Below are 20,524 nucleotides of genomic sequence, written 5' to 3' on the forward strand. Positions count from 1 at the left end.
GATACCTCTGGGTATTTTATAGATAGTTGAGGAAGTTCCCTTATTTTTGAGTTTTTAAAAATAGATTTTATATTTTAGAGTGGTTTTAGGTTCACAGAAAAATTGAGTGGAAAGTACAGAGATTCTCTATCTGTTCCTCCCCACACATGAACAGCCTCCCCCAGTGTCATCATCTTGCACCACAGTCATACTGTTTGTTACAATAGATGAACCTACATTGACAAGTCATACCCCAAACCCATAATTGGCATTATTTTTCACTCTTGGTGTTGTACATTCTAAGGATTTTGACCAAAGTATAATGACATATATCTACCATTATAGTATCACACAGGTTAGTTTCATTGCACTAAAAATCTTTCCTTACCCCCAGCCCCAGCAAGCACTGATCTTTTTACTGTCTCCATAGCTTTGCCTTCTCCAGAATGTCATATGCAGTAGTACCTCTGTTTTTGAATGTCTCTGTTGACGAACATTTCGGTTTACGAATGCCATAAACCCAGAAGTAAATGGTTCGGTTTTCGAACACGTCTCGGAAGTCGAACATGTCACATGGCTTTTGCCGAGTGCAAGATCCTGAGGCCTAGCTGTTGGCTGTTTTCGAGCATTTCAGAACCTGAAACGTCTTCCAGAACAGGTTACGTTCGAAAACCGAGATACCACTGTATTTGGAATCATACAGTACGAAGCCTTTTCAGCTTAGCTTCTTTCACTTAGTAATATGCATTCAAGGTTCCTCCATCTCTTTTTATGGCTTGATAGCTCATTTCTTTTTAGCGCTGAATAATACTTCATTATCTGGATGTACCAGTTAGTTTATCCATTCACCTTCTAAAAGATATCATGGTTGCTTTCACATTTTGACAATTATAAATAAAGCTACTTATAAAGATATTTATATAAATAAAAATGTTTATATAAAATAAAGATGTTTATAAGAATCTGTGTAGATTTTGGAGTAGACATCGTTTTTAACATTTGGGTAAATATCAAGGAGCATGATTGCTGGATCATATAGTAAGAATGTGGGTAATTTTGTAAGAAGCTGCCAAAATGTTTTCCAAAGTGGCAGTACCGTTTTGAATTCCTTTGAGCAGTGAACGAGAGTTTCTGTTGGTCCACATCCTCACCAACATTTGGTGTTGTCAGTGTCGTGCATTTTGTCCATTTTAGTAGGTCTGTAGTGCTATCTTGTTTAATTTCCAGTTCCCTAATGACATATGATGTGGAGCATCTTTTTATATGTTTATTTGCCCTCTGTATATCTTTTTTGGTAAGGTGTCTTCAGTTCTTTTTTTTTTCACTTTCTTCTGCCTTTCCTTCCCCCCCAAAACTGGTTCAAGCCGTTGTTTCTCAGTCTAGTTGTGTAGGACACAGCTCCCTGGCCCATGCTGGTATTATGAGCCTTGCGCTCCCCCCGGCTGAGGCAGTCGGTCACCAGTCGTGAGTTGGCCGCTCACAGCAGCTTTTGCTGGCTGCCGGTCACTCACGCTGGCCACTGGCCGCTCCTGGCAGCACACCATAGCCCGTGGCAGCCCACGGCAGCACACAGCAGCCCTCGGCAGTACACAGCAGCCTGCAGCAGCTCACGCTGAACTCCGGCTGCTCACGGCAGCCCAGCTCCAGGGAGAGCCATTGTTCACAATCTTAGCTGTAGAGGGCGCGGCTCACTGACCCATGTGGGAATCGAACCAGTGACCTCGGCATTAGGAGCATGGCGCTCGAGCCACCGGGCCTTCCCATCTTCAGTTTTTTGCCTGTCTTTAATTATGTCATTTTATTATTGTTGAGGCTTAAAAGTTCTTTGTATATTTTAGATAATAATCCTTTATCAGATGTGTCTTTTGCAAATAGTTTCAGTCTGTGGGAAAAAGACTTGCTTTTTATTCTTTTGAAGTTTGCTAGTATTTTGTTGAGGACTTTTGCATCTATATTCGTTAAGTGATACTGGTCTTAGATTTCTCCTTTTGTGGTATATTTTCTGGTTTTGGTATGATATTGGTATCAAAATGAGTTGGAAAATGTTCCCGTCTTTTTTATTGGAAGAATTTGTGAAGAATTTGTATTAAGTCTGTTTTTACTATTTTGGTGTAATTCAGTGGTGAAGCCATCTGGACTTTTGTTTTACGTTGTAGGTAGTTTTTTGATTTCTAATTCAGTCTCTTCAGTTACAGGTGTATTCATATGGTTTATTCTTAAGTCAGTTTCAGTAGTTTGTATGTGTTTAAGAATTTGTACATATAATTTAGGTTATCTTAATTTCTTGGTATACAGTTCATGATATTTCTTTATAATCCTTTTATTTCTTTAAAGTAAGTAGTAAAATCCCCTCTTTAATTTTTGATTGTGTAATTGGAGTCTTGTCTCTTTCTCTTGGTCAGTCTAGTCTAAGGTTTATCAATTTTGTTCGTCTTTTCAAAAAATTACAGTTGGCCCTCTATTTCCACAGGTTCTGCATCTATAAATGCAACCAAACACGAATGGAAAATATTTGGAAAAAAGATGTTATGTTGTTGCAGACGTGTACTAGTATGTAGTTAGGCCTATGATGGTTGCAACTGTACTGAATATGTACAGACTTTTTTCTTGTCATTATTCCTTTAAACAATACAGTATAACAGCTATTTACGTAGTAGTATTTACATTGTATTAGGTATTCTAAGTAATGTAGAGATGATTTCAAGTATATGAGAGGATGTGTGTAGTTATATGCAAATACTACATCATTTTCTATAAGGGACTTGAGCTTCCAAGTATTTTGGTATCCGCAGGGGGTTTGGAACCAAATCCCGGAAGATACTGAGGCATGACTATAACGTTTAGTTTCATTGATTTTTCTCTATTGTTTTTATCTATTCCCTGTTTCATTAATTTCCGCTCTAATCTTAATTATCACCTTCACTGTGCTTTCTTTAGGTTTAATTTGTTGTTATTTTTCCAGTGTCTTATGGTGAAGGGAAATACAATTTTATTAATAATAATGGGTTCATTTTTAGTAGAAGATGAAGCATAAATTCTCTTTTAAGAGAATATGACTTAGAAATTTATAGTATGAATGTTTTGATATCAAATTACTCTTTTTAGAAATGAGTGCTTTTTTAGAAGGGTTTAGTTTGTCAAAAGAGAGTGATTCTTGTCATAAAACTCTTCTAGGAATATTTTAATATGAGTAACATATTACCAATACTGTCATACTTCATAGATTGAAAAATGGGTTTGTGGAGTTGTTGGTATTGGTGTTCTGTTTGATAATCTACTGTAGAGATAAATAATGTTTTTATTTCTTCTCTTAAGATAAAATCAGTGGTTCTGGAAATAATTCTGATATGATGGAAAACAGTAAGGAAGAGGTAAGAATAATTTGAAACATAAAAGATATTTGTTACTAATAACCAACTAGAGTATATGTCATCAGATTGCTTCTATTTAATACATGCATGTGTTTAAGATTACTGTTACACCCAAGTATTACTGTGATGCTTTATTTTGGGTAGTTGTCCATTTTATAGAAGGTGTTTATTGATTTTGTTATTATTGTGGTTTGCGTCAGTAGTATGCCTAAAGTCAGATAATGGAAGGCTTGCTAATAGATTTTTTAACGTAACCACGAGGTATGATCAAACAATATGGTGAATATTTAAATAAAACAAATTATTACAGTAAAAGACACATTACTATTAATCCCCCTCAAAATACTCCCCCTCGCTTCAAATACACTTATCCCATCGTTCTTGCCACTTTTTGAAGCAGTTCTGGAAGTCCTCTTTCATGTGTGTCTTTAGTTGCGCTGTCGTGGCTGCCTTGATGTCCTGAATCATTTTGACTTTGGGGAAGAGCCAGAAGTTGCATGATGCCAGATCTGGTGACTAAGTTGGATGAGGATACACTGTAATGTTTTTATTTGACAGAAATTCCCATGTATATCAGAAGTGATGTGTGGCATGGAGCATTGTCATGATGGAGGATGATTTATGACACATCTTCAAACACACCTCCTCTCATCTGTAGCTCATACCAGACTGACTACACCGAACAAGTTGAAACTTGTCACACACTGTCACTAAGGTTCGACACACTGCTTCCTGTGTTGAAGATCCCTGCCTTTCCATTGAATGACACTCGGTAGCAGCAGTTACTGTATTTTGTGATCACAATGGAAAGTCACACATCACTTCTGGTATGGCAATTTCTGTCAAAAAAAACATTATGGTGTGTCTTCATTGACCTTATTCACCTGATCTGGCACCGTGTGACCTCTGGCTCTTCTCCAAAGTCAAAATGACCACGAAAGGTAAATGTTTTGAATCGACTTAGGACATAGAGGCAGCCACGAGAGCGCAACTAAAGACACTCAAGAAAAAGGACTTCCAGAACTGCTTCAGAAAGTGGCAAGAACAATGGGGTAAGTGTGCTCAAAGCAAGGGGTAGTATTTTGAGGGGCTTTAATGGCAACTTGTCTTTCACTGTAACACTTTTATTTAGACATTCAACTTCTTGTTTGATCACACCTTGTGTATTGCAACAGTGGTGTTCAAGGTGGTGGTTATGGGCAAGACTGCATGGTTCTGAGATCTGTCAAAATTGGATGTTCAGAGCCTCTTTAAGCATTATTGTAGGATCCCATCCTAAAGTCCTTCATGTGGTACCCATACCTACGCTATCATTTTAGGATTCTTTCTACTCAGTGTAAAGCATTTAATCCAGTAAAATGTACTGATTATACTGGCAAAATGAGGGTAAATTTAGTATCTCAAAACAAATTGCAGAAGGTATTCTGTGCCATATGTTAGGATAGAAAAAAAAAGACACATTTTTAGATCTTTAAAACTCTGTGCCTCTGTTGGGATCTGATGATTTCTACATCTTTGTTTTGTCTTTGTTGATTTGGCCCAAGATCATGATAGAGTAGTGTATCCTCTCCCACACCATGAAATTTAACAATAACAATTTAATAAAACCCGAGAAAATTATCTTAAATCAAGGAAATCTGAGAGTAAATGAGAATTAGTTTTTAATTTTTTTTTATTGGGGGAGGGGTACAGGACTTTATTGGGGAACAGTGTGTACTTCCAGGACTTTTTTCCAAGTCAAGTTGTTGTCCTCTCAATCTTAGTTGTGGAGGGTGCCGTTCAGCTTCAAGTTGTTGTCCTTTCAGTCTTAGTTGTGGAGGGCGCAGCTCAGCTCCAGGTCCAGTTGCCGTTGCTAGTTGCAGGGGGCACTGCCCACCATTCCTTGAGGGACTCGAAGAATTGAACTGGCAACCTTGTGGTTGAGAGCCCACGCTTCAACCAACTGAGCCATCGGGTAGGCAGCTTAGCTCAAGGTGCCATGTTCAATTTTAGTTGCAGGGGGCAGAGGCCACCATCCCTTGCGGGAGTCCAACCGGCAACCTTGTGGTTGAGAGCCCACTTGCCCATGTGGGAATCGAACCGGCAGCCTTCAGATTTAGGAGCATGGAGCTCTAACCGCCTGAGCCACCGGGCCGGCCCGAGAATTAGTTTTTGAAGTTCCTTTTAGAAAAATATTTTAGGCATATAAATAATATCTCATTATCTCACTATATCAGAGATCTTGGTGTTAGGAAGTAGTTAATTGTCGGGATGTTTCTTTGAATGTTTTACTCATCTTTGTATTTCTTTCTTATATTTAGGGAGCTTCCTCTTCAGAAAAATCAAAGTCAGGATCATCACGATCAAAGAGGTTGGTTGATGTTGCAGGGAAAAAGTCATTTTCTTTTTCAGGTTGTCCTCTTTTCTTTTTCTAAGAATAATCTTGTTTTCGATACTTAATTCAAGTACTCTTGTTCTGTGTAAACAATTTTTTTACATACATATTAAAAATCAGCAGTGTAGTATAATGAATCCTTTTGTATCCATCTCCTGGCTTCAACAATTATTGATTCATTCTGATTTTGAATTTTAATGGAATTTTCCAGGGAGGATTTTATCACTTACTAGTGGCCCTTGCAATATGTAGATCACTTTCATTAAATCATATATGTGCTTTAAAAAAGGGAAAAAAAGGGGAAATTAAATACTGAATGCCTCATGAAGCAGTACAGGTTTTTTCAGGGTTCTGTAAAATTGTATTGGTTGAGTTGTGATAGCTATCATAGTTATGAGGAAGTTATAAGGAGAGCAAAGAGTGGTAAACATACTTTTCTGTGTAAAATTGTCAGTGAGTGGTACATGACTGAAACTACTTCCAAGTATACTTATAATGCATAATGTACTATGGAGCATAGTTTTTATTAGAAATGTGCAGTTTATTCTATTGGACTTTTGTTGTTTCTGACCAGTGGGAATGTCTCTTAATAAACACAGTTTGCTTGTTATTAACTTATTCTCTAAAGTAGTGATTATTAATTAGGAGTTCCCTTCACAATACCCCAGTAGCTTTTTCAGAATGCACATGTCCTGGTCCAACCCAAGACCTACTGAATTGTAGTCTTCAGTAATATGGAATAGAGATGTGTGCTTCACTAGGTGATTGTGATGTTTATACCTGCTTAAGTGTCACTGCTCAATCTACACATATTATTTATATTCTTTGGGTATTGTTCCAATTGTCAGAAGTGTCCATAATTCTATGGACTTAATTCTTTCATAGGAAACCTTCAATTGTAACAAAGTATGTAGAATCCGATGATGAAAAACCTTTGGCTGAGACTGTAAATGAAGATACCTCTAATGAAAATTCAGAAAATGATATTACTATGCAAAGCTTGCCAAAAGGTAATCTGTGTTAATTTTTCATATGAAGTTAAAGTTGAAATGTATTTTTAAATGTCATTATTATAAAATTGGAACTTGATTACTGTTAGCTGTGTGTAAAGGAGCAACCTGACATTTTAATAGTGATGGTCTGGAAAGGTATTAGTATGGTGATGGTAATGTGCGTTATTGAGGTTAAAAATTTAGAATATTTAGTCAGCTTTGTAAAGAACAAAACTTAATTTCTCTTTCTTGGATTTTAGAAAAGTTATTTTAGTTTCCAAATTATACTTGAATGTGGAAGTTGGTTTAAAAATTTAATATATTAAATTTTGGTTCAGTAAATTTTAATGCATTTGCTTTATAGAAAAACATTATGAATATTCTGAAAACTTTTTAAGAAAAACATTTAAAATCTAGTTTAGCCTTACTACATTCTTAAATTCCCTAAGACTCAAAGTTGAAGTTAATTATCAAAGATAGATTTAGGTATATTTCTTGTGCTTATCCTTTTAAAAATCCTTGTCAGATACCTCTCAACTGTTGTGATTTTAGCCTTAAAACCTCATTAATTAGATTGGGACAAAAAAGCCAAATGAAAATCTTGGACTTTCCATAGTCCAAGTCTGAGAGCAATACGATTATATGATGAGAGAATGACAAGGGTTTTAGTAATTCACAGTGTTTCAGAGTCAAAAGTTTAGATTTTTTTCTTTATTAAATATTAAATAATATGCTTAAGGCTCTTAGTATATTTTTCAAATTCTCACGGACCATTTATAGCAGTGTTTACTAAATTTTGTTCTCAGTCTATGCTTATGTTTTTATGACATGCCTTTTGATTATGGAATTTTAAAAAAAATGGTGAGTAGGAGGATAAGACATTGCTTGACTAGGACAAATTAGGAATTACAATAGATGAAAATGAGGAAAAGGAATAATGAGAGAAAGAAGAGAGGAAGAAGGAAAATTGATGGGCCTACCACTTACTTGGCTTTGCAAATCATCTATGACAATTTTAAGTAATGGTTTTGGTGGCCAGGGGCAGAAACAACCATCATGGGAGCCTGAGTCTCATAGGTAGTGACTTACTTTGGACTGTTATGTTGTCAGTGGTTGTTACTGGGAGTCCTTTTCATGGCCACTGGGTGAGCTAAGAACTAGGTATCAAATCTTTCAATGATATTGTGGAAGAAAGTTAGTATGGGATGTTACTAACCTGAACTAAGCATAATTTTCTCCCACTAAACCAAAAATAGACCCGTTCCATAAGGTCAAATTGGGGTGATTATAATTATTGTTAACAATTCTGTATTGACTATGTATAGATACCAGAGTCTTAAAAAAATAATTCATTTAATTCTCAAAACAGTGCTATAGGGTAGTTACTGTTTCTACTTGGAGAGATAAAGGAACAAATTCAGAGCTCAAGGAACTTTTTCAGCTTTATATTTAGAAGTTGAGATTTGAACCCAGGTCTGTCTGAATCCAAAGCTAGTGAGTGCTCTTTCCACTCTGCTGCTTTGTTTCCATTTGGAGGAGAATCTTCAGAATGAATTCTATTATTTTTTTTGTTAGTTACAAATCTTTAACTCTTTTCAAATGTCAGGGCTTCTCTAAGAGTCTATACATGAAATGGTTGTTGTGAATAGTTTCTTTTGTGGAGATTATGTAAATTCACCAGTTTGTAAAAACTCAATCCTCTGTGTCCTCTTTCCCACTTTTCTCAGAGACTCAGAAATTCATTTAACTAGATCCTATACCTTGCCAAAACCTTTTTTGCTGGATAACAAAGGCACATGGTTCAGGGCAGCAGCCCCTGGCAACTACCAGGTTTTCCTTTCGTAATTGTTGCTAATAATTCCCAATTACTAAGCCCAGTAATGTAGATAAATGTGAGACCTGGACCCTTTTTACTATACCCCTGCTTTATTTGCTCTTGGGAGATTATAATGAAAACTGAAATTAACCTCTCTCTTTAGTTCACATGTTTCATAGCTAAGAGAGTACATTCTTCCTAAAATATTTCCATAGGGACCAACAATTGATGCTATTATACAGTTTATTGTTAGAGCACTTGAGCTTAAGTATCTTAAAGCAACCTTCGGTTTAAAACTTTTTGAGGACTTTGCAGGGTGCTGAAACTTTGACGTACTAGTTGGGAAATGACTCAGAATAGGTACAGCAGTAATAGAATTAACTTCTCACGTTGTCCCCCACTATTCTCTTTCAAAGCAATATAAAACAACCCTTAAAAATCCTTTTCTCACTTTGTAAGTTATATAAATGTCTAACCACTATGCTGTACACCTCAAACTAATATAATATTAAATGTCAACTATAATTGAAAACTTACAAAAAGAAAAAATAAAGAAACCTCAGATCTTTTTCTGAGTTTATGATATGGATTATGAGAAGAACAGGATATCTTTTTAAAATTTTCCCTTCTGGTCATTTTATTTTATAAACTCTTTATGAAACTTAGCATGGATGTTCATATTCAAAACAACTTTAATGATAGTTACCATAAAAATTCAGAACTGGGCTGAGGCTTTCTGCTTTATTCACACATTTATGTTATAATCAGTTCATAATACCTCCCTCCCCCAGTAATCTGATTGTTGACACCTGGCCCTTTTACTATTTCCCTGTTTTATTTACTCTTGAGAGGTCCTTATACAAGTATTGAAAGCTTGAAAGAAACAAAACTAGGTACCAGCAATGTTGGCTTTATCTGAACTGAAGTCTTGTACTTCACTTGCACATTTAATATGTGTAATGGTTTTTTAAATGAAATCATTCTAGGTACAGTGATTGTACAACCAGAGCCAGTGCTGAATGAAGACAAAGATGATTTTAAAGGGCCTGAATTTAGAAGCAGAAGTAAAATGAAAACTGAAAATCTCAAAAAACGCGGAGGTAAATACAAGTGAAAATGAAAACATGAGTTTAAATTGCTGTTTATGACCATATTGGAAAATCTGATGTGCTTACTAAAAATACCTCCACTTTTCTGCCCATTGTTTATTAAAAGCACTACTTAAAAATAACTTCTGTTTCTCTCTGAGCTCTGAAGCAGAAAAGGTTAAACACTATTTATGAAAAACCTTTGCCTTCAGTGGCTGTTAAGTTATCTCAAGAAGCTTAGCATTTCCTTCGTTCACATATTAGTTCTGTAATGCCTATATGCCAGAATACCATATGTTTCCTCACCCCAAAAGACTTTCAGATTTGGACAAAACCTGCCTGTGGGCCTATCTTCAGGTAACTTTGTACGTAACTAAAACATTGTTTCACAGAGCGGTGGACATCTGCATTACTGTTACCTGGGGTGCTTATTAAAAATTCAAGTTCCTTGACTCCACTCCTAACAAATGAGAATTTCTGGGGATGATGTCAAAAACATGCCCCAGTTTTTTCTTATGAAAATTAAAGTTGGAGATCTATTGATCTAAGGATAGCAATACAGAGATGAGTAGGAAAGAAGGGAGCTAGAGTTAGTAACCTTCCCTCTATCTGTCTGAGCCTCCTCTCCCTTTGTCTGTCTACCCTCACTTACTTATACACACAACCATATTGGCTAATCATCTGTAGAAAGTTAGCATAAGGAGGATTCATTTAGAAATTTATGACATTGGTGTATGTGTCCCACTTGTTGGTGATTTTTAAATAGTGCCTATATGTATTTTTTCGGGCAGATTAACAGCCAGAATCAATGACTATAAAAGGAATGAATCTCTAAAAGATAGAACTTGACACTAAATTTCTAAGTAGAAGTGTAATGGAAGTGTGTGTGTTTAATATTTATCATGTTAATTGTGAAATTATAGCATAGTTCCTACATTGATGACATCTTGTATAGATTTTTATTTCAGTGCTCTATGATTAGCTTGATGGAACTAGTAAAATATATCTGTATTTATAAAATACATTATCAGTTTTCAGGTTAAATATTTCATTAGGTTGTTGGAGAAAATCAAGGAAATGTTGTTTAGTCTTTTATCCACAAGGGGGTGTTCTATCCCTTTCAAGCATAAGGAAGATTTATTGAGAATCTAGTTCATAGTAGGGAAATGCTATTGCAGTAACAGAGCTCACGAAAGCTAAGTAGTATTTTTAAAACAAGAGAATCAGCAACTAAAAGGTGATGGTAAGGACCAGGAGGAAGAGTTTCTTATTTTTTCTGATCATGGGTCCTATATAGAAGACAGATAATTAAGTGTACTGCATTGTGTCAACATTAATATCTGTTAATGAATGGTGTCTTCTGGGGAGGGACTCTGGAGCAGTCAGTATCTGAAATGTGGGTAAGGGCTGAAAGGAGAATCAAAAAAATCAAAGTTGTTGGGGAGGGTGTTCCTAGTGCCACTTTTCTATGTTGCTGGTATTTGCTCTGAGCTGATATGTTTCTGGAACATTTTATTAAGTGTTCTGTGTAAGAGTGTTTATATCGTGCTTATCTTTATAGCCATATAGTAGTACTTAAATGTTTCATGTTAGTTTTTGTCTTAATGATTTGTTATATTTTTAAGCTGTCAGAAATCGCACAGGAAAGTTAACTATGTTTACTTATACACACATGTATGAATAAACTAGTGATCTGAGGAACTGAATTGCTATTTACACTTCCAAGGAAAGTTAGTTCTAAAATCGAAGCCTAATATAGGAAACGGTCAAGAAAGTAAACTTCATATATAAAATATCCTTATATTAATTTGAAACAAAATTAAACACAAAGATATAACTATATTGACCATTTATGAGCCACTGTTTGTTAAATACCATAGCCTGTTTTGACATGCTTTCCCCAGTTTGTTAGAAAATATATTTTACAACAGATTTTTCTATATGACACAATAATTTTGTTCTCTTTAAAACTATTAAAATATATTGAGCTCAGAAATAAAAATGCCTCTTTTCTATTTATGCACTGTATTATTATAATCATTAAGATATTTCATGACTGAAAATAAAAACTTAAAACATACACATATAGAAACAAGTACAGAAAGTAACATTTCAGTGTTTTATAATATTTGCTTCAGATCTCACTTAAATAAAGTTTCAGTCCTATTCTCATCCATTTCCTTTTCCTCCCACCCCTAGGTAATGATTATCCTGAAGTTTGTATGTATGTGTGTTTCCATGCATATTTTATATACATATATTTATTCATAAAGCATTTATTTTTCATTTAAACGTGCAAAATAGTACGCTGTATATATCCTTTTGCATCATTTCTCATTCATCATTGTTTTTTAATGTATCCACATCAGTAAATGTAAATTTAGTTTTTTTTGCTATTTTTTCACAGCTCTGTAGAATATTGTTGTACTATGAGTAAACCACCATCCATTTCCCAAATGTGAAGTTAATTCCAATTTTTTGTTTTCAAATGCTCTAATTAGTACTTCAGTGAATATCCTCTGTGTGATTCCTTGTGCACATGTAGGAGAAATTCTCTGAAGTATCACCTAGCTTTGTTTAATTCTTGAGTGATATATGTTCAAAAAGCACGTAGAAGATGCTTAATAAATACTATCTAATATTGGATGAACATTCAAACTCTAGCTTTTATTTATCTTAGTAGTTTATCTGAGTGCACACTGTGTATTTGTTTCTGTTAATACAAATACAAAATATATGAATGCTTAAGATCAAACACTAATGCAGGACAATATGATTTAAAATACAATATTAGCAGCTTGTATAGTAAATCTTCAAATTCTCTGTGTTTTCTGGAAAGTATGATTGTGCCCTTATACCGTGGATAAACTTTTTTAACCTCTGCAAGTAAAAATATTTGTGATAATGTTTGGGTCCATGGTTCGTTGGACCTTCAAAGTAAGAAAAACACAAAATAGAAACTTAAAAGGTGAGAAGTGTATGTGTTGTTTTGTCTTTTTGTTTAGGGATAGAGACAAAGTTTGTATTTTTTTTAGTTCCCTTTTATTTGTGAATGCAGCCATTTTCACTGGCCTCTTTTGAATCATAATCTGCCATCTTATTTGGATCAAGTTCTTGGTTGCACATCAGAATCATCCATAAAACCGAAAAAAAATTGTCTAGGCAATTCCCATTCAGTGGTTTAGGGTTGGGAATGGTTAGCTCTTGTTTTCAGAAAGATTTCATCAGGTGATTCTAATGTTCAGCTCAGATTGTGAAGCAGAACTGCTTGAAGCAGAACTAGGGGTGAGAGTGAGCCAGGAGAAGTTTTCTCTTACTCTTTGTTGCAAAGGTTATCTTCAGTCTGTTTTCCTGTAGATACTGTGGAATGGACTGTGCCTCCTTCCTCCACCTCCCAGCCCAGCCATTCTGAGATTTTGCTGCCAAGATAGATGTACCTGCAAGTCTTACTTGGAAATAGTAGACAAAGTTGATATGAAGTGCACAGTGGAATAGACAGAGAGAAGGCAGCTTAGTGGGGATTGTGGATAGTACTGAAGTAAACCTTAGAAAAAAATTGGTAATATAAAATGATCAGGTCTTCACATACTGTATTGAAAAGATCTGTGCAGACAGTTCCATGTTGAGAGTAAAAGCTTTATGGCATACCTAACTTAAGTATAGGGTTGCAAAAGAATCTGTTCCATATATGTCACTTGCTTCCCCATTTTTTAAGAACCGATACTGAATTTTATTTGCAAAGCAATAGCAAAATGAAAAAGAGCTCTTGCCCTTTATTTTTAGAACTTCTTTTAGGGAGTCTCTTCATGTTATATCAAGTTGTTGTGTGAAATAGGGTTTGCATTTGTAAAGGGAAACAAGTTAGGATTTGTAGCTCTGGAATTTGCCAAGATTGTCATGTTTTTAGTAAGTTGAATTAAATTATTAACCTTTTTACTTGTGTCCAAAATGTCATTTTTCCAAGGAGTATGAGGTATTAATTTCCAATGCAAAATGCTGACTAATGTAAATATCTTTTTGTATGTGTGAATAACAGTTACTCCTTTCTCTTAGAAGATGGGCTTCATGGGATTGTAAGCTGCACAGCTTGTGGACAACAGGTCAATCATTTTCAAAAAGATTCCATTTATAGACATCCTTCACTGCAAGTACTTATTTGTAAGGTATGTAATGATCTGTTGATGAATCATTCCACAAATAACTAAATGCTTACCATACGTCCAACTTTTGGTGCACAGTGTCAGAATTTTGGTACACAGTCGTGAAAAAGATGGAAATGATCTCTGCCCTTAGATTGCTTATTGTAGTGGGGAAGACAGATTCTAAAAAGCCTGATTAGTGCCACGATAGTGGAGATACTGTGTACTATGGGAACACACAGGAAGCCTGTGTAATTTGGAGTTGGGTAGGGGGGCTTTATCATGGAGATGATGTAAACTGGTATATCTGAAATAAGAATTAGCCTGGTGAAGTGAGATTCGTTCAGCATATTCTACGCAGAGGCAACATGGTGTTCAAAGGCTGATAGGTGAGGGAAAGTGTGGTATCTTGGAAAATCTGAAGAGAGTATGTGTGTACACACATATGGTTTTTATAACTTGCCCTCTTGGGTACCCTAATTACCCATATCTAAACTCTGTGGAGTGGGGTTTTGACGTAACTTGGAGATAATAGAATTAAAAATGCTTAGTATGTGTCAAAGATAGTTTTAACAGTATATGTACGCTTTTCAAAAGTAATACCTTGGAGTTTATTGTAAATACCGGTAATATCAATGTTATGGTTTTCTTAGTTCATATTGCTAAGATTAATCCTGCATTAGTTTGTTTTGCAGTAAATTACCTCCTTGAAATGCAGGGACAGACCAGACTTTTCTCAAGAGTTCTGATTCTAGATCTTATATGCATTTTTGATAAATATAGACCTACTTAAATGTACTAAATTTACTTCCTCCTTTAGCAATCTTTGTCCCTCCTTTCCTTGAATTCAGTTCAGCCAGGAACCTATTTAGGATACGTGTTGTAACCTCTAGTTTTAAATTGTGACAGTTGAATTTCATATTGCAGGATTTGGAATATGCATTCCCATTCTCTTTTCTTACATATATGATTGTTTGTTTGTTTGTTTTTTTCCATCATTGGCCAGTCTGTTGAACCTAGCCCATTTCAGTAATGAATAGTTTTCACCTGTGGACATGGAACCTTCCCTTTATCCAGTCCCAGTCAAAAGGAATTTAAAGTCAGTCAGACTTGGATTTGAATTCTAGCTTTGTCTCTTACTAATTGTATGACTTTAGGAGATTTATTTACATATTAATGAACCTTAGCCTTTATTCTCCAATTGGGCATAATACCTCCGATCTTATAGGTATTTTGAGATTTAAGATAATGTAGGATAATGTTGCTTAGCTATACAAGAGTAGCTGTTTATATATGATGACTACTAAATTTATTAAGTAGCAACAACACCTAATACATTTTTATATACAGCTTTAGTAATTAGTCATATGAAATCAGAAATTTGCTTTACCAAAATCTTTTATAAACTTTAATATAAGGAATAATGTGCTCAATGATATGGATATCTATTTCAAGGTATTAGTTTCTTGAGCTATTCCTGTGTCTGGAAAGTACTAGTATTGAGTAGTTCAGTGTTTTTGCTTTGATTATCTAAAATATATGCCCACACACATATTCCTTTTACTTTTTTAATGACTTAAAAAAATCAAGTTTTTGTCCTGTATGCCACCAATTTTGAATAAAATTTCCTTTTCCCCTTTTCTTTTAATAGAATTGCTTTAAATATTACATGAGTGATGATATTAGCCGTGATTCAGATGGAATGGATGAACAATGTAGGTAGGTAATACATCAAGATGAACTAAAATTCAGTGTTGTCTACTTTTTTTTGGGGGGGTATTCTTACATAATCTGTTATTAGATCCATTTTTGGTAGTATCATCGTTGATGTCTTTAGTGGAAGATTGTTCTTTTCCCCAAAGCCTGAGGTTTATGTCTGTTTTAAGTTTTTATTAAAGAATAAGCAGATGACCTAAATTGCTTTTCTATTAAAATTGATGGCAGGAAATTTTAAATTGCTTTAATAATGAAAAGATTTAAAATGAGTTTCATTTGGGAATAATATTTTAATCTTTAAATAATTTCAGATGGTGTGCAGAAGGTGGAAACTTGATTTGTTGTGACTTTTGCCATAATGCCTTCTGCAAGAAATGCATTCTGCGCAACCTTGGCCGAAAGGAGCTATCTACGATAATGGATGAAAACAACCAATGGTATTGCTACATTTGTCACCCGGAGCCTTTGTTGGACTTGGTTACTGCATGTAACAGCGTATTTGAAAATTTAGAACAGTTGTTGCAACAAAACAAGAAGAAGATAAAAGTTGACAGTGAAAAGAGTAATAAAGTATGTGACCATACATCCAGATTTTCTCCAAAGAAAAATAGTTCAAATTGTAATGGAGAAGAAAAGAAATTAGATGATTCATGTTCTGGTTCTGTAACCTACTCTTATGCAGCACTAATTGTGCCCAAAGAGATGATTAAGAAGGCAAAAAAACTGATTGAAACCACAGCCAACATGAACTCTAGTTATGTTAAGTTTTTGAAGCAGGCAACAGATAATTCAGAAATCAATTCTGATACAAAGTTACGTCAGCTTAAGGCTTTTAAATCTGTGTTGGCCGATATCAGGAAAGCTCATCTTGCGTTAGAAGAAGATTTGAATTCAAAGATTGAAGGTTTGGATGCTATAAACAAAGAGAAAAATACCAAAGAGCATAAAGTCATAGAAGCTAAGTCTGAAACAAAAGTGCAAAAAGGAGAAAAAGCCTGTGCTTTGGAACGGAAAGATACTTCAAAATCAGAAGCCAAACTGTCAGGAAAGCAGGTAGATAGTGAGCGCATGGATCAGAGCATTCTAGAAGAGGAACAAAGAGCCAATCAAAGTACCAGTGGTGACAATAAGAAATCTGCTAAAAAAGAAGAACCTCAGTATGAACCTGCTAACACATCTGAGGACTTAGACATGGATATTGTGTCTGTTCCTTCCTCAGTTCCAGAAGACATTTTTGAGAATCTTGAGAGTGCTATGGAAGTTCAGAGTTCATCTGTTCACCAGGGTGATGGCAACAGTGGCACTGAGCAAGAACTGGAGAGTTCTTCTGTAAAATTAAATATTACTTCAAAAGATGATAGAGGAGGTATTGAATCAAAAACTACAACTAAAGTAACAAAAGAATTATATGTTAAACTCACTCCTGTCTCCCTTTCTAATTCCTCAATTAAAGGTGCTGATTGTCAGGAAGTTCTACAAGGTAAAGATGGCTATAAAAGTTCTGATCTGAGCCCCAAGCCAGAGAACTGTGGACTTGGACAGGAAAAAAATGATGAGTATTTGGCTGAATGTGAAGTTCTGTTACCTTCAGAAGAATCTGATCTTCGAAGATCCCCACGTGTAAAGACTACACCCTTGAGGCGACAGACAGAAACCAACCCTGCAACATCTAATTCAGATGAAGAAAGCAGTGAAACAGTTACGGAGAAACAAAAACTGTCAGGTCCAATGAGAAAAAATGATAAGCGGAATTCTTCTGACAGTGCTATTGATAATCCTAAACCTAATAAATTGCCTAAATCTAAGCAGTCAGATATTGTGGATCAAAATTCAGATTCTGATGAAATGCTAGCAATCCTCAAAGAGGTATCCAGGATGAGTCACAGTTCTTCAGATACTGATATTAATGAAACTTATACAAATCATGAAAAGACTTTGTATGATTTAAAGACTCAAACAGGGAAAGATGATAATCAAAGAAAAAGGAAACGAAAAAGTTCTACTTCTGGCTCAGATTTTGATATTAAAAAAGGCAAATCACCTAAAAGGTTTATAGTTTCTAAAAAGAAACGAAGAAACCGGTCTGATTCTTCCAATTATGACTCAGAATTAGAAAAAGAGATAAAGAGCATGAGTAAAATTGGGGCTGCCAGAACAACCAAAAAGAGAGCTCCAAATAAAGAAGACTATGATTCTTCCGAAGATGAAAAACACAGCAAAAAAGGAATGGCTAATCAAGGGCAGAAAAGTTTGAAGGCTGCACAAGAAGGGTCAGCTGATGATCCTGAAAGGAAACAGGAGAGAGACAAGTTGTCTTCAGCAGAAGGCACAGTGGATAAAGATAAGACCAACTTAGAATTAAGTGATACAGTGTCGAAGAAGGAACAGCCGGTTGTTTCTTCTGATGGTGCTGATATGCCTTCTTCTGGGAAAGAGGAGAGTTTTAGTTCTCCAGAAGACAAAAATGTTGCTGAAACTAAAGAAAAAAGTAAACATCTGAAAACTGAAACGTGTGAGAAAGTACAGGGTAGCTTATCTGATGTTGCTGAGAAGTTCTCAAAGAAAGAGTACAGTGACGATGCCTCTGAAGATGATAAAAAGAAGAGCAAAAAGGGAACTGAGGAAAGAGAAAAGAAAACTACAGATTTGAAGAAAAACGTAATTAAGATGGAACAACAATATGAATCATCATCTGATGGTCTTGAGAAATTACCTGAGGGAGAAAAAATGTGTCCTTTTCCTAGAGGCATGAAACAAAATAAGAATGGCACAACTGATGGGGAAAAGAAAAGTAAAAAGATAAAAGATAAAACTTCTAAAAAGAAGCATGAATTACTTGCTAATGCTGAGAAGTTACAAGGGAAAAGAGAGAGTTGTGATTCTTCAGAAGAAAAAAGGAGTAAGAATGTAGCATCCAGTAGAGAGAAGAAAAGGTGCAACTTGTCTGAAAAAAGTCGAAGGAAAAGACAAGATTGTTCATCATCTGATACTGAGAAATATTCCATGAAAACAGATGGTCGTGATTCTTCTGATAAGAAACTGAAGCGAATAGAATTGAGGGAAAGACGAAATTTAAATTCAAAGAGAAATACCAAGGAAGTACAAGGTGGTTCATCATCAGATGCTGAGGAAAGTTCTGAAGATAACAAAAAGCTGAAGAAACAAAGAACTTCAGCTAAAAAGAAGACAGGCAATGTCAAGGAGAAAATAAGAAACTCCCTAAGAACAAGCACTAAAAGGAAGCAAGCTGACATTACTTCCTCATCTTCTTCTGATATAGGAGATGATGATCATAATTCTGTAGGCGAAGGGAGCAGTGATGAACAGAAAATTAAGCCTGTGACTGAAAATTTAGTGCTGTCTTCACATACTGGATTTTGTCAATCTTCAGGTATGCAAAAATAAATAAAATGCAATTTTACTTATTCTCTCTTGAATAACTACATTATTTAATTTCCCTAACGTCTTTCTCCATTTATTTTTATGCCATCATTGGAAGATGTTTCAAACATTGTTAGTATTCTGTATCAAGTATACCAAGTTTGTTGGGTAAATAACAAAATTCCTTTTTTTTCCTTCTTTTTAACAATAACAAAATTTCTTTCCCAATATTTAATGCTTTTTCTCTAAAGTAATGAATAGTAGTTTATGAAGGAAAATCAGACTGGTGCCAGTAGTTCAGTAGAGATTTATTCATGTAATGGAGATAGGTGCTTGGTACTGGTATAACGTGTGTGAATGGTCTAACTGCTTTACCACGCATATGACTTTTTAAATTGGACAGAATAACTCTGTGTTCCATGAAATCCTCTGAAAAAATTCGATTTACTTCATTGAAACTTTTTGCTGATGCTCATCAATTTTTTTTCTAATGACATGAACAGATGTTTCTGTCTTCAGTAGTAACGAAATAAAGGAAGAAAGAAATCAAAAAAAACTACATGGATTACCCTACCCTGATGAGATAGAGCACTAGGAGTTAGGGTTTGGGCCAACCCAAATAATGATATTCCACCCCCGTCCCAAAAAATTAGGAAAATAATTTTTATTATTGCTGTTCTGATTAAAATCAGTTGTATAATGAATATAATCTTGTCGCTCATTGTCTTTTTTTAAGTCACTAAAACCTGTCAGTTAACCATGGACACTTGAAATTTATTTAAAAATTTTTATAAAGTAGATTTCTACTTACAACTGTGTTTCATTCCTTATGTTAGGATTTTCCATTTATCCCAATTGGGTTTTAGTGGAATTAACTTGAATCTTGCTTTTTAATCTTTACATTCCTGTTATGGAGTACTGATGTAATCAGTTGATTTGAAAACCAAGTGTGACATGCGTGGTGTACTCAGTGTAATGCTCTGCTATATCACACGCCTAGAGGGAGCTCTGCCTTTGTGCTATTGTAACTACAGGTCCTCAGTCCCTGAAATTCTCGGGCCTAATGTGTTTCAGAATTTTCAAATGTTTGGTTTTCGGAAAGGTAATATAGTTACCATATATTGTATAGTAGCTCTGTCAGGGCCTGAGGGAATGCCTCCATAATCAAACACATTAGTATTTCTGTAGCAAAACATGAACATTCACACTTAGAAGAATAAACAGTTCAGATTGGTTTTTGCTGCCAAATAAACTTTGGCACCACTTTACATAACTTTTACAGTTTGAGAGCATTTGGATTTCAGAGTTGTGTATAAGAGATTGTGGACTTGTATTCAAAACACAATCTAATAGTTACTTGGATATCAAATCAGTGTTTTCACTGTCAGGTTAGTTGAGAAAACTTTTATTAAGGATTGGAGTATATAAGAATAATGAATTATAATTAGTTACATGGAGTATTCTCATTAGCATATTCTAGGCTAGTGAACTAATCTTAAATTTGGAAGAGTGGTTTCCATGATTAAACATCTTCCCTAGTGAAACCGACATGTTTAATTAATTTCAAATACTAATTTTCATTTCCCCAAATCTCATTTGATTTGATACATATGAGGATATCTATGATATGCTTCTCATGTTTGGAACTATTAATACCTAGTGTAATAA

The 20,524-nt window shown here is 35.0% G+C and overlaps 1 protein-coding gene across 8 annotated transcripts in view; it reads left to right on the plus strand.

Moving 5' to 3' along the window:
- The window catches only part of ATRX (ATRX chromatin remodeler), a 263,444-nt gene that overhangs the window by 53,385 nt on the left and 189,535 nt on the right, over positions 1 to 20,524 (plus strand). For 4 of the 8 annotated variants that reach the window (XM_033104061.1, XM_033104117.1, XM_033104123.1 and 1 more), the window contains 7 exons: positions 3,295 to 3,350; positions 5,651 to 5,700; positions 6,610 to 6,734; positions 9,519 to 9,632; positions 13,674 to 13,783; positions 15,411 to 15,478; positions 15,787 to 18,866. In XM_033104061.1, coding sequence (XP_032959952.1) covers positions 3,295 to 3,350; positions 5,651 to 5,700; positions 6,610 to 6,734; positions 9,519 to 9,632; positions 13,674 to 13,783; positions 15,411 to 15,478; positions 15,787 to 18,866 — 3,603 coding nt within the window. The remainder of the gene's footprint in view (positions 1 to 3,294; positions 3,351 to 5,650; positions 5,701 to 6,609; positions 6,735 to 9,518; positions 9,633 to 13,673; positions 13,784 to 15,410; positions 15,479 to 15,786; positions 18,867 to 20,524) is intronic. The other 4 variants (XM_033104111.1, XM_033104091.1, XM_033104070.1 and 1 more) reach the window with 3 other exon arrangements.

Source organism: Rhinolophus ferrumequinum, chromosome X (genome assembly GCF_004115265.2).
Source record: "Rhinolophus ferrumequinum isolate MPI-CBG mRhiFer1 chromosome X, mRhiFer1_v1.p, whole genome shotgun sequence".
In the NCBI taxonomy this organism is placed as follows: domain Eukaryota; kingdom Metazoa; phylum Chordata; class Mammalia; order Chiroptera; family Rhinolophidae; genus Rhinolophus; species Rhinolophus ferrumequinum.